The sequence below is a fragment of the Monodon monoceros genome, unplaced genomic scaffold (assembly GCF_005190385.1).
Source record: "Monodon monoceros isolate NGI ecotype Baffin Bay Population unplaced genomic scaffold, NGI_Narwhal_1 Super_Scaffold_8, whole genome shotgun sequence".
NCBI lineage: Eukaryota > Metazoa > Chordata > Mammalia > Artiodactyla > Monodontidae > Monodon > Monodon monoceros.
This window is the reverse complement of record NW_021703785.1, coordinates 54,153,119-54,168,068: the sequence shown is the minus strand read 5'-3', so window position 1 is coordinate 54,168,068 and position 14,950 is coordinate 54,153,119. Positions and strand designations below refer to the sequence as shown.

At 34.9% G+C, this 14,950-nt stretch overlaps 1 protein-coding gene across 2 annotated transcripts in view; it reads right to left on the bottom strand.

Annotated features, from left to right (window-relative positions):
* Positions 1-14,950, bottom strand: part of COG3 (component of oligomeric golgi complex 3) — a 53,137-nt gene that overhangs the window by 30,106 nt on the left and 8,081 nt on the right. The window contains exons 2-13 of one of the 2 annotated variants that reach the window (XM_029210180.1): positions 13,703-13,849; positions 11,384-11,445; positions 10,167-10,332; positions 9,306-9,380; positions 8,092-8,184; positions 7,299-7,424; positions 5,935-6,015; positions 4,777-4,820; positions 4,183-4,309; positions 3,496-3,587; positions 2,250-2,389; positions 661-821 (exon numbers count right to left, since the gene is read on the bottom strand). In XM_029210180.1, the coding sequence (XP_029066013.1) occupies positions 661-821; positions 2,250-2,389; positions 3,496-3,587; positions 4,183-4,309; positions 4,777-4,820; positions 5,935-6,015; positions 7,299-7,424; positions 8,092-8,184; positions 9,306-9,380; positions 10,167-10,332; positions 11,384-11,445; positions 13,703-13,849 (1,314 nt within the window). Of the gene's footprint in view, positions 1-660; positions 822-2,249; positions 2,390-3,495; positions 3,588-4,182; positions 4,310-4,776; positions 4,821-5,934; positions 6,016-7,298; positions 7,425-8,091; positions 8,185-9,305; positions 9,381-10,166; positions 10,333-11,383; positions 11,446-13,227; positions 13,850-14,950 lie in introns of both variants that reach the window. The other variant, XM_029210182.1, reaches the window with a different exon arrangement.

Below are 14,950 nucleotides of genomic sequence, written 5' to 3'. Positions count from 1 at the left end.
TCCCCCCTCACCCTTCCCATATCCAGTCTTCACTGGCTTAACCTGGAGCAATAAACCTGATTTTGTCATTCAAAAAAATTAATAAACAAATAAAAAGAATTTCCAGGCTCTAATTCTGTTTAAGCACTAATACCCTATGCATTATTTTAACTCTGTACAGCACTCAAAGAAAACGAAGATACATATGTAACTGAAAGATTAGTGAGATATACCTAAGTCTTCAAACCATAAACTGGACACCAGCACTGTGTAATTTTGAGGAGACAACCACCAGAGTTTTTAATGAGAGAAGACGACACATGGTTATGTGACCATCAACTCTGGTGGCTTATATGTTATTAATCCTCTTCTATGCCACTTACCAAAAAAAAGAGAAATCATAGAAAGCACTAATTCTATTTAAAAATTGAGAAGACACGCTTCCTGGGAAAGGACAGAAAACTGAATCAAATGTTTATAAAATACAACTTGAAGGAGGGACAATCTAACAAATTATATCTGTTCAGTTTTTTAAAATTTTTATTTCCTATGATTTCATGGCAAGTTTATCTTGATTTTTGCATCCTGAATGAGAATTAAAAAGAAAAGTCCTATTTTCACCAGTATAAAATATCCAAAAGTTGTGTGGGGTAGGGGAAAGATCAAATAAGAAGACCCTACCTCCATCATTACTAACTTATCGGGATACGCTAGATCTCCAGGAGCTGGTTTATAGCCTGTGATGTCTGTCTGAATGTAGATGTGGGTTCGGTAGACAAGTCGCTCTTGTACATCTTCCAACATCTGCTTTACTCCAGCTGCAAATGCCCCCAACTGTTCAGCTGATAAAAAAAAAAGGTCAATCACCCATTCCTTCAGATTTAAAAAATACTTTCTTTAAACGAGCAAAAATATTACAAAATTGTCTAGTAATAGTATAAACCACTCTTGCTTCAGGGACTGGTTGTATTCTATTTTGGTATGACTTAATGACCTTAGAAAAATTTAATAAATGTCTTCTAGTTTCCTCAAATTTAAAATTGGAAAATAAATTTGCCCTTACATCTTCTTCCTGGGACTCTGTGAAATAATTTCCATTATTAATGTGAATAATAATCTTATTTTTAAAGTGCTTTGTGTTTTTTTAAAAGGTATCTCTATAGCTTCACACCAATCCTGAGAGATAGCTAAAGCAGCTTATTAATTAGGTTATCACCCCCATTTTACAGATAGAGTCCCACAGATATTAAATGACTTGTTAACATTCTCACAAAGAAAAATGAATAAAAAAAATAAAATGAGGGAATTCCTCAGCGGTCCAGTGGTTAGGACTCTGCACTTTCACTGCCGAGGGCCCGAGTTCAATCCCTGGTTGGGGAACTAAGATCCCACAAGCCGCACAGTGTGGCCAAATAAATAAATAAAATGAGATATGCGTTTGTATAGAATTTCTTCATTTCTAAGATGCCATCAGTGTTAAGACACACCAGTGATTCAGTATCAGCTTTCCAAGGGCTGGGGAGTTGGAGGCATTACACACTCATATAAATATTTACATTAATTTTAAAAATCATCTTTAATTCACAGGCATTAAAATGGGAGAAAATGTACATCTTAGAATGAACTAAATGCAACAGAATAAGAAACTCGGGAAGAGTAACAAACCTATAGTGTCTCTTAAGGAAAGTCAAAGTAAAGACAATAATTTCTGCCAGTAAAATGATTACCTGAAGGGTATTTTTTAAAGGTACCTAAGTATCACTAGGAAAATCATGTTTTTTATGACAATCAAACCAATTGTTAAAGCATGTATTAGATGAATAAAGTAGAGCTACTCCAGAGAATTGCTTTTCTTTATTTGTAATTTCAAAAAAGATGAATTATTACTATGTATGTATGCTAAAACAATTTCTGTTTTTTAAATTAAGACTATGCAATACAGTCAATTACTTTATGTACTCTGGTAATAGTGTATTAGAAATACCCAACCCAAAACTGATGGTCAGTTCTCTATGGATTTCAGATGCCAGAAAGAATAGTAGCTATAATTATTTTATTACTAATTTTGCCCAGATTTAAAAATTCTTTCTCCATTATTATTTAGTCACAGAATAAGGTGCATCTTGATTCAAAAAGAGACAAGGCATCAACCCAAGTTTTAAAAATATTGTTTATATAGGGATGGGGGGGAGGTACTAATCTTTTTCAGATTCATTGAGCCATAGATATAATTAAAAAGACCTTTGAAATGATCATTTCTACTTATTTACCATTATTCTGTACATGATCTTCAAGCACCTCATTTTTAAGAATCCCACAAAGTTCCGATAAAGTCTCTAAGTGAATAACGTGAATGATCAATGGCCTGAAGACATCATACAATGACACACACAGTTTCTCCAAAAGTTCACTAAAATAAAAGAATAAAACATGGCTATCAGCAGTAATCCTTTCAGTATTTCCTAACAGTTTAAAAGTCACCCTTGATTGCTTCCAGCCAAAAAAAAAAAATATATATATATATATATATATATATATATATATATACTGGAAAATAGTACGTGGGGACATTATATGATGAGAAGTGAAAGGCTGAAAGTAATTCTGTGAACTGTTTTTGCTAGAATCAATAATCAAGCTCAGAATTAATAAGCAATCCTCAACAATTAGCTGGCCCCAGCCGAATGTCAATTTATTACAACTTGTACTTATGTTAGCAATAATTTTGTGTATGTCCTTTCAAAAACAATAAAAAATATTTCAGTAGACTTAATTTTCCTTTTATAACCTACACCACTATGAATCAAATGGTGACATTTTCCCCAGGAAAGATAGGTTCAAAACTCTTGAATACTTACAGACTTAGATAAACAAAACTCAAAATATTCTGGACATACACCAAGTATTTTGACAATTTTAAACATTTGAAAAGAAAAACATTAGGCTGTCTATACTCTTTATATTGTCAACAGTACTCTTCTATATATAGTATTTCATCAAAACCGTAAGATATATTTGTCTCCTCCCCTTTACAAGAGTCATAATCTTGGAATTTTTTAACAGTCAAAACCACCAATATGAAGAACCCAAAAGTGACTGACAGTGGGTTTGAAATACACTTTGAGAAAAATAAGGAAAAGGATTTTAAATAGTATCTATGTTTTTAAGTGTCCTTCATTAGTTAGAATCATAGAATTTTTTAAATAGAAGGAATTATTACACTTAGTGTAGATAAAGGGATCTAGATACCAAGATAGTTCCCTATACAGGATTCTTACTATCATAACTTATTGTCTCCATAATTATATTATAAACAATATGAAAGCATGTTGGCCTTTAAGCTGCACATTTATTTCAAAATAAATAACCACTGTCCCATCCAACAATATTCTGTTCACATACCCACAAAAGTTAAAACACTCCATAGTTAACTTTAGAATACTCCTATAATAAGCCATTACAGCCATTAGCGAATTAAATCTTACAAACAAGAGTTAGATTCCGTGTACCACCTACTCTAATTTTGATGTTGGTTTTGTAAAAAATTCGTTATAAAGTTGGTGCTCATCCTGGCATACATGAACCATAAAGGCACAGCCACTGCGAATCTGTGGGAAACAAACACACACCATCTATAGTTAGAGACACACAACAACTCCAGCATTTATGAAATAAAGCCAACATTTTATTTACAAAGAGACTATGCATATATAATTCATAAAACAACTCCCTGAAGAACAGAAAATGGTTTTCTGCACAGTGGAACTATCGATGATTTTTATTTTCTTCTTTATGCTTTCTAAGCTTTTGACAATGAAAATTACTCTTCTAGTTGAAAAGTATTTAAAAAAATAATCTTTATTATTTTTCTATAATCTGACTTAAAATCACACTAAACAAAAAAGCACTTCTGCAGCAAAAGCTAAGATTAATTTGTCTACATAAATCCAGAAACTTTGAAACTTCATCTTTCAAAAAACAATACTGATTTGTGAATCTTCATACCTCAAAAAATCAATCAAAATGAGTATATTTTGCCAAATTGAATGCTAATTACTAAACCAGATTTGTCATAACAGAAAGAAACATTATGTAAGTTTGTTGATATGGGGACCAAAACTTATTTACCCAAGTATAGTTTCTAGGGTATCATAACAGCTCAAAAGAAGGTTTAACATTAAACCACAACAGGCAGAAACTCACCAAGGCACAGTGGTCTCTGTTATTCTGGCTGGTTAACTCTGTTACAGTACAAGTAATACTAGGGCCCAAAAGGAGTTCCCGCTGATCAAGGTAACACTGGTGGATGTCATTTAGCAGTTGTTGGTATCTGATGAAAAGCAAATGAGACTGGAGTACTGTATAAACTTCTGATTTCAGATATGTAAATTAAATCCGATCTTAAATCCCAAAATAGGTTGCCAAACCTCCAAAGCTATATGGTTACTGCTCATTTGCCCACATTAAATACTAGAAATATTTATGTATATAAAGAAAAAACAAACCATAATGAACTACCATAACCTTTATCTTTTAAAGACAGATTTATCTTCCACGAGTAGTGATGTTACATCTACCTAAATGAGAAGGAAATCCTGCTATATGGGAAAAAGATGCCTTACAAACTCACCAAGTCAGGTCTGTGACCTTGCTCCCCAAACTGAGCTGTGTGCTACAAGAAAAGTCTTGTACAGCATGCAAGGTAATTGCTCAGAAAATATCAGGGACATAACAGACTTGGCAAAATAGCACTTCAAGGAAGGTAACTTGGAAACTGAAGAACCTGTGGGTACTCACTCAGGTATTTTTTCAGATCGTTGTTCTATTTGTTCAATGAGAGTCTGTGGAATAAAGAAAAGTCCACTAACTCCATCTGTTTTAGTTATATTTTCAATTGCTTTCTGATTATAATAGTAACACAAGCTCATGTTAGAAAATCTGTGACTACAAAAAAGTTGAAACATGAAAATCACCTAAAACACAAAAAAATTAATCACAGTATTTCAGAATATTTTCTTTCAGTTTTTGTATGCACACAGTTACTACATTTTTCTTTTTAAACAAAACTGGAATTATACTATATATTCAGCTTTGCAATCTGCTTTTCTTTTTTAAAGATTTTTTTTAAAATTTATTTATTTAATTTCTTTTTGGCTGAGCTGGGTCTCATTGCTGTGCATGGGCTTTCTTCTAGTTGCAGCGAGCGGGGGCTACTCTTCGTTGAGGTGCGCTGGCTTCTCATTGCGGTGGCTTCTTTTGCTGGGAGCACAGGCTCCAGGTACACGGGCTTCAGTAGTTGTGGCACACGGGCTCAGCAGTTGTGGCTTGCGGGCTCTAGAGCGCAGGCTCAGTAGTTGTGGCGTACGGGCTTAGTTGCTCCGAGGCATGTAGGATCTTCCTGGACCAGGGCTCAAACCCGTGTCTCCTGCATTGGCAGGCGGATTCTTAACCATTGAGCTGTATCTGGGATTACACTGATTTAAAATATTGCACTGGCTCTCTACTTTTCCTGAATTAGCATGACATGCAACATCCTCTGTGAGATGGTCTTTGCCATCTTTCCTTTCTTCTTTCCTATCACACCAGTCTTAAATGAGGTCCTCCCAAAATACAAGTCTTTTATGTCTCTACAACTTTCCCTATACATGCTGCTCTCTCTGTATAAAATATCCTTATCAATCCCCTCAAGTCTGCTATAAATCTACGTTTTTTTAAGCTCAAGTATCACCTTCAACTGGAAACCTTCCCTGAGCATTCCAGGAACAGCTAGGTGTTTCCTCCTCTGTGGGCTTAAAGCACCTCAACATACACTGCTATAATGTGGAAGGACAAAGCCTACCTTTCATTCAGGTTCATTTTCCTGGTATAAACAAAGGACCTAACATACATTAGCATTTCAAAAGGGCTGGCTAAATAAATTTCATAGCATTATCTTATTTATGTCAATAGACTTACTCTGACTTTGGGGGCAGCAGCTCGAAATTTCACATAAAATAATGTGAAGGCATTGTCTGCATTAGGTACAGATGAAGGATCCTAAAGAAACATGGGGGAGGATAGGGAAGGAAGATAATTAGCGAACAAATAATTATTCAGAAAATATAACACAAACCATTTCATATGGCTACTGCTTGGCCTATATACCAACCAAAAGCTTACAGAGAGAAAGATTAAATACTATTATTGCTACAAATGAGAAATAATTATGTGGAGCTGTCATCTCTCTCTACTTTATAATGAAAATTTATGCTATGTTACATGAATTTTGGTGGTAAAAAGACTGAACTCAGATTCGTACTCAGTCACTTTCTGAGTGTAGGACTTTGGTCAAATTACTTAACCTCTCTGAGATTCAGTGCATCCATTAAATGGTGATAACACATATGCACAAAGGTTTTACACAGCTCAATTATAAAGCACTAACACATAGTAGGTACTAGTACTTATTAGGCATTAGTTTCCTAAGATAACATTTTGTAAAATAGAAAAATCATATGGTCTGTTATGTCAGCTAAGAGCAATGTGAATGGTAAAATGCAATACAAAGCTCAGCAGCTTTGAGCTAAAAGCTCAAGATAGTCCGTATTCTTTAGAAAGTAGGCTGAAAAAATAAAATAAATTATCTTTCAGGTTCTATTTTCTTAGGAAAGAAATGTGCTCAGTGACCATCTGATCTAGCTCCACTCTTATTTTCTAATCTAACACGCTGCTAATTTTCCACCTAGCATCCACTAAAATCTGTAATTAATTAATTTGTCTTTTTCCTTCTTTACTGATTATTTCTCCTGAACATAAGCTCCATGAGGGCAGGGACCTTGTTAGCTCCTTTCACTACTGTACAGTTCTTAGTACAATGCCAAGCATTTAGAAGGCATTCAGTAAAAATACATTTGCTAAATACAGTAAATTAAATTATCCATCATTTGTAAAGAAAGAAATTCAAATTATCTATCATATGTAATTCTACCACTCAGACAGAACCACTTTTATTATTTTGGTGTATTTCCTCCTAATATTTTCTTTAAAAAGATAGGAAAAGAAAAAGTTAAAGTGAGAAATAGTTTGAATCTTATTTTATTATTTATCATATAGTACTGAATATTTCTCACACTGTTATATATTCTTTGAAAATAAGACTGTGACAGACATATATAATACAGGCATTTTTTCTTATTATAAATAAAATTGCAACACCTATTTATTTAACAAAAGGTAAAAAAAAAAATTGGAGTTACTAGATACTAATCTCAGACTAACATTATGGAAAATAAATGAATTAAAAAAACAAAAACAAAAAAACACCTCACCAGTTAACTCACCCTTTTTAATAATTGACTTGTGAGGTTCTGTAGTGTGTTCACTGTATATGTCTTCATGAGGTGCAAAGCTTTAGAAAGACACTGCTTAAACTTCAGTAAATATACAGGATAATCTTTAAAATTTGGCTGTAAAGGAAAGGGAAAGATTTACAAAAATGAAGCAAACTTTTAATGAAAACCAACCTGTCCTTTATGTAAAGCTATACAGAAAGTTCAAAAGAAGATCTTATGTAGACTGTAAGCTCCTTGAAGACAAATACTATGACTGTCTTGGTCATAGCCAAATTCCCTGTGCCTGGCACAAAGCAAGGGCTCAATAAATATTTGCAGCTTTTAGCAAAATATATTTTCAGTACCCCACAGACCTCAAGGCTAATATGTGAGGCCCAACTAAGAAAAGAATAGGAGTTGGGTGAAATAAATACAGCTATAAATCCTTGGAGGGCAGAAAGAGATGGTGCTTAAAACAAAGGACGTGTCCTTTTATTTCCCCCCCCCCAAGTAATACTTTTTGTTTCCAAGGAAGTATCTAGCAAAACAGTTAAGTCAACAGTCTAAAAATCACTAGTCCTTTTAGATGGGATAAAGTTGTGTCAGCCAGCCGCTTTTTCTATTCCAGGGGTTGCTGCAGCAGCTGAAAGCATTTTTTACATCACTACTGACAATGACTAAGAATTTACTATAGTTTTTCTTCAAGTATATTACAGAAAGAAATAATTAGTTTACTGCATAAGAAATGATATAATAGGGATGTTAAGATTTCTTTAAAACACACAGAAATACCATGACTTACATGAGATGATATGTATGTAATACAGTCATCTAACTTGGCCAGCATTGGTATAAATCCTTCACTATTCACAGACAGCGTGGGAGAATTCAATTTCTTTAAGGGGAAAAAAAATTTTTACATTTTAAGAGTCACCAAATATACTCAAATGTAGCCCATGTGTAACAATACAATAAAGAAAGGACAAATTTAAAAGAATATGGATTGAATTCAGTTTACTCCTAATGACCTTTAATGGGGCTCTTCACGAGTTAGCAAACATTTTATACTCCATTGCACAATGTTATATTAAAATAATACATCATGTACCTAGATTTCCCACTTTCTAGCACTTTACAACATAAATTTTCCACTTTCAAACACTGGCGATCTTCTCAAGGTTAAAAGATTAACTAGCAGTTACCATGTTCAGCAGTCATACTGAAAGTAAAATATAAGTAAACATATACAAGTAGTACTAATATAAGGTAATATATACTATAAACATGATAGCTAATATTTAATATAATAGATAAAATGATAAATATTAAAATATATAAACCTATAATAATATATATAAAAGATAAGTAAAATGACCCAATTATTTCTTATCTTGATATACAAATAGTTTGGCAATGATTTATATTTCTCATTGCATTCCACTGTTAACTGGCTACTGGTTTTATTTCTAACTCTTTAGTAAACTATAATAATTTAGATTTAATAATTTTAATAACATGATTTATATGCAGTTATTATGATTAATTTATGAGCCAGAATACAGAGAAATATAATTTACACAGAAGTCTTTATTGTGACTACCTCTTTGGGATCCAAGAATCCATTATGAGGACTATACTCTTCCTCAAACTAAACATGAGATTAGTTTAAGAAATGTTTTAATTACTATTATAGAAGCACAACCACAGCAAGATTTAAAATGGAATATTTCTTCTTATAACCGTCACAGCTTACAAATATGATACTATAAGAGTTAAGCAACAAAGAGATTTTAATAGCAAAAATACAATTTAAGAAGAACTATTATTTAAATCATATTTGGAAATCTGAACTGGTAATGGTATGTCCATCACTCACAAATAGGAACATCTTAACAACAAGCAAACTATTAAGTTAAAATATCACTCAAGCCAATTTATAAGGTTAAAAATTATACTCAGAATGGGAAATATAAAAGAAAGCCACTAATTCTAGAAAAAATAAAGAACAGTGCTTACTGTGTTAATAGTTTCCAATTCATTAAAATAGGAAAGCTTTTGTTGAATGTTTTCAGCCAGATCAACAAGTTCCGACTTGAATTTTTTAAAAGAGAAAAATCAATTATTATGAGAACATAAGAATCAACACTCCAGTCTCAAAATTACATCAAAGAGATTTATACTAGACATACAGGTTTATATTAGATATATGATTTCAGGATAATGCCCAAAGACCTCTGCAGTCATGGGCTAAAATAAGCAATGATTATTACAGTAAATTACATATCTTTTCATAAAATAACAGATGATCACCTTTTTAAAAACATACAAAATATACATAGATAAAATTCTGAGAAAAGTATAGTAACTTAAATATTCTATCTTTAAGTCACAAGTTTAAGTGCAACCTAGATCTGTTCATCTTTTCATAAACCCCACCATTAGTATAATCACTATGCCTTGTTTGAAAAGTGTCAATAGGGAATTCCCTAATGGTCCAGTGGTTAGGGCTCGGCGCTTTCAGTGCCAAGGACTGGGTTCAATCCCTGGTCGGGAGCTAAGATCCCGCAAGCCGCGCAGCGCAGCCAAAAAAAAAAAAGAAAAGTGTCACAAATGTGAATATACCCTCTTCACTCTGAAACTGTACTGAGACCTAACAGCTCAAAACATACGAAAGCTTGCCCGTGCCCCTGCTGACATAAGCTTAAAAGCAGGCTGTCAAAGTAATAATTTGCATACTTAGCACAGAGCCTCATACAGAGAAGTGTTCAAAATATACTTGGCGAAATAAAGGAAATTAGAATTAAATTGTATTCATCTATTTAAAAATAAAATATTAAACATAGTCAGTCACTGACACTCTCTCCTACTCCAAATTACCTGCTCTTTCAGGAGCTGTTCACAGGCTTCATGTAGGGTTCCTGTCTTATTGGACACAAAAAGATACTGTTTCTGCAATGATTCCAGATGCTGAAGAGCATTGTTGACATCATTCAATATAGCATCACACTGCTCCTGAAACCCAGACAAGTAATCCCTCATCTGTCTAGAAAACAGAACCAAAAGGGGATTGGCAATAATATTTTCCCCCAATAAGCACAGACAATAAACAACAAGGTCTCGTTTTCCTCCAAATGCTTGCACTTCAGAAGGAAAGTCTGACCTATTCAAAAAGTTTATTATATTCAGAAATATAGCAAAAACTATGTCACAAACTGTTTCAGTACTTAAGAAGGAAAATGATTGAAACTATGAGCAATAAAAGGAATCAGCCTTAAAGCCATAAACTGGCTTTTCACATGTAGGGCAGTAAATCATGGGCTCAACTTTCAAAGACTGGGACACCAGGCCCATCCCAAGGTAACAAGTAGGTCCATCCTTCAGGTCATGTCTGCCTTTGAGAGATGGTGTGATGTCATGGAAAGAATTTTGGACTTGGAATTGGAAGACCTGAGTCCAAGTCCCAGCTCTGCCCAAGTCTCCATGACATTAGGCAAGTATTTAATAGTACCAGGCCTCAGTTTACTCGTTTGTAAAATGGGAATAATAACACCTTTCCTTATAGAGCTGCTATGAAGATTAAATGGAATCATACATCAAAGAGCCTAACACAATGCCTAGCAATAATAGTCACTTAATTAATGTTAAATGAATACAAATGTTCAACCCACGGTCTCCAAATCAGCTAGAAACAGTACAGTCACTTCCCCCATGCCGTCAATATACACAAACAAAACAACATAGTTCACACCCTGCCTAGCTGGCCATCCCTAAAGTCTCTTGGGTCTCTCCCTCTAAAGAAAGGCAGCAAACACCTCTTAGAGTTCCTGACAAAACTCCCACTTGATTCCAAGCCTTTCTGGTTACCTAAAATCAACCTCTGCTCCTCCTAACCTATTAATTACAATGTGACTTTTTTTAAAATCACACAACTTCCAATACCAGTTGGAATGACCCACATCCTTTCTAGCTATTCTTAAAGAAAATGTTGCTGTTCAAGTTTTCTTTGTACCTTAATTTTGTTTAAAGGCACAGATAACGAAAGGCTTAAGATGATCTAAGAATTAGGACAGCCAACAAATATAAGAGCCACATACCTATATTTAGCTCCTTCATCCTGATCCATCTGAGTTTGTAGCTTTGCAAACCATGAGAAAAACTGGAAAAATAGGGTATTATGTTGTCAACAAAACTAAAACAGACAAAATGAAAAGTGGCTACATGCTAAACAGCAAGTCAAAAGGGTAGACACTAAGTCTTACTGTTTGGGGTTCAGGCATTTATAGCTGTAAGCCAGGAGATGGCAATTTAATTGCATGGTCAGTGTCTACATTCCAGGAAAAGCAAAGTATCTTAAAAACACGGGCCATTTTCAGAGTTAAATAAGAAAGAGTATTAACACGATAATATGTAGAAATAAACATTTCTTCCTAAGAAGCTAATGCCTACCTGCTAGTTTGCCAAATTTGAGTAGGTAACATAGGGCTCTGGGTAAATATTAATGTTATCTAATAATAATTGTGAGAATATAAGCTCAGAAATAATATAAAGGAGTGGTTTAAAAACATAGCTTTTGCATCAGCTAAACCTGGGTTTGAATTCTGGTCCTACCATCAAGTTGTATACTTAAAATGAGCACATCTTATCGTGTGTAAATTATAACAATGTATTAGATCTTTTTTTTTTTAATTTAAAGAGAGATATGCAAGTGCAAATTTAATCCAGAAGATCTTTTTTTTTTTTTTTCAAATGGTCCAAGTAAATTCACAGACATGGTGCAAGATTACCTTCTATAATTGTCAAGTGGGATTCGAAGTCAAAGGTATGCTTTATTCTCTCAAGATACTACTCTTGCCAAGTACCTTGGCTTTCGTTTCCTGAACACTGATTGTGTGCTTGGCACACACTGCATTTACATGCATTATCTAATTTAATTCTCACAGAAGTCCTATGAGATAAGTATATAATTATCTTTGTTTTACACATTAGCAAACAAGAGATCTGAGAAGATAAGTAATTTGCCTAAGCTCACAAAGATGGTAAGTGATAGAGGTGACCTTCAGATCCAGGTTGGTCTAACTCTAGAGCTAGAGCTCTTCATCACTTTGCAGCACTGCCTCTCTTGACTTAGTGCAGAGGTCCCCAACCTTTTTGGCACCAGGGCCCGGTTTCATGGAAGACAATTTTTCCATGGACCCAGTGGGGGGCAGGGGGGGATGGTTTCGGGATGATTCAAGTGCATTACATTTACTGTGCACTTTATTTCTATTACTATTACATTGTAATATATAATGCAATAATTATACAACTCACCATAATGCTGACAGGAGGCGGAGCTCAGGCGGTAATGCGAGCGATGGGGAGCGGCTGTAAATACAGATGAGGCTTCGCTCGCCCGCTGCTCACTTCCTGCTGTGCAGCCTGGTTCCTAACAGGTCATGGACCACTACCGGTCCATGGCCCGGGGGTTGGGGACCCCTGACTTAGTGTATATGCAATTCAGCACATTTGCTTTATGCTTCACTTGGTAAATGCCTTAGCTTTGATTCTTCTTTTCTTTTTTTTCTCTTTTTTTTTTTTCTTCTTTTCTTTTAATTGAAGTATGGTTGATGTACAGTGTTGGGTTAGTTTCAGGTGCATGGCAAAGTGATTCAGTTTTATGTGTGTGTGTGTATATCTGTTCTTTTTCAGATTCTTTTCCCTTATAGGTCATTACAAAATATTGAGTATAGTTCTCTGTGCTGTACAGTAGGTCCTTCCTCAGCTTTGATTCTTAAGAGGACAGAAAAATGAGAGAGGAAGCAGCAGAAGAAACTATTGTACATTTAAGTTTATAGTTGGGAATAAGCAAAAACCAAGAGATTTCACATGCTAAATTTCAGAAAAATAACTATAAGCGTTCGTCTAAAGAGCATATTGAGGTTTTTAAGAAAGAAATTACCTAGCAGCAAGCAGTGAGGGGTGCGGTTGGGAGGTCTGCATGTGTGCATGTGTCCACGCACATGCATGTTGGGGGACACATTAACACAGACACGTACAGGGAGGAGGTCTAAAGGGCATAAAATATCAAAACTTTAATAAATATAATAGTCTATCCAAACTTGGAATAGCATATTTTTATCTGTATTGCAAATAAAACTGGGCAACAGGTTCATTTAAAACACTTAAGAAATAACCACAACTAACACAAAATCAAAAATGTTCTAGAAATAGAAACAGCTTTGGGAAAGATCACTGGTGTTCTCCTTACTTGGTGCAAGTAATATATCCTTCTTTCTCCAGCCCCCCCCCCAAAAAAAAAGATGTCCTAGAAAGACTTTAACTACAGTTTCAAATGTTCACAACTTTTAATTAGGACCTCTGTCTTGAGACATTTAAAACAATCAAATATCCTTAGAAATAATGCTGCCATTCACCTGCTGTGCAGTTTCAATTCTTTCTTCTTCCATTTCTAAGGAGGTGAATCCCTTCAAGAGAATGTCTTCTGTAGATTCAGGCACTATTGAAGCCTGTGCAATGGGCAGCGACTGGGATGTTAAACTGCACAAGTCTTCAATTGGGAGCTTGAAAAGAAAAGAGCCACAAAGATATTCAAATAACTTGAAAATTCTCTAAACTTAACTCAAGATTGGTATTCCACCTCAGGTGTTTTGAAAGAGAAAGAAATGTTTTCTGTTAAATCGTCTGATGTTAACAAGTGCCATATGATACTAACACTTCTCAAAATATAAACATGGCACCAATACCCAACCATTTGCAAAGTATGGTTTTTGAGTTACCTTTTGAAAACTGGTGGTGAATCTGTACTAATCCACACACCTTTTCCTACTGGAACTTCTTGGGAACTAGCACCAAGTCAAAGGCAAAACCTGCGTGCTAATGAAAGTAGCCGGCCCTCTCCATTATCAACACAAAAGCCTCACCTCATTAATAGAACCAACAGAAAACAAATCGTACCCAAGAATCAACTACCAACAACTATATCCCCTTCTACTATTTCTACACTGCTGCCACACTTCACCCACATCTTCTTGCTGACAAATTCTGGAATTACAACTGAAAAGAAAGAATTTCAGAATTTCCCATCAGCTTCAGAAGAGCCTCACCTTGAGGCCATCAGACCTACAATACTGTCTAGTTTGCCATTACTAAAGATATTCCAGGTGTTCATTTACCTAGGGTCATACTGACAAGCTGTTTTTGGACTTAAAAGAAAGGGAGTGTGAATGCTGGGGAAGGTAAAAGGGTGGAATTATTTCGTTTCAATCCCAGTTTCTGCCCTTAAGGCATGACATCTAAGGTCCGGCAATAAAAGACCTTAATCCAAGGCCTTAGGAAATTGCCTCCTGTCTATTTTTCTAGATACAGAAATTTCGGCTGAAGACAGTATTTTCTCTTCAAAGCTAAAATAAAATAAGCTAGATGCAAAATGCACCATCATTAATTTAGAAATACAACCCTTTAAATATGGGGGGAGGGAATTCCCTGGCAGTCCAGTGGTTAGGAGTCAGTGCTTTCACTGCTGTGGGCCCAGGTTTGATCCCTGGTCTGGGAACTAAGATTCTGAGAGCAGCGCAGCATCAAAAAGAAAGAGAGAGACACACAAAATGAGAGAGAGAAAGAGAGAGAAAAAGAAAGAAAGGAAGGAAGAAAGGAGGGGGGAG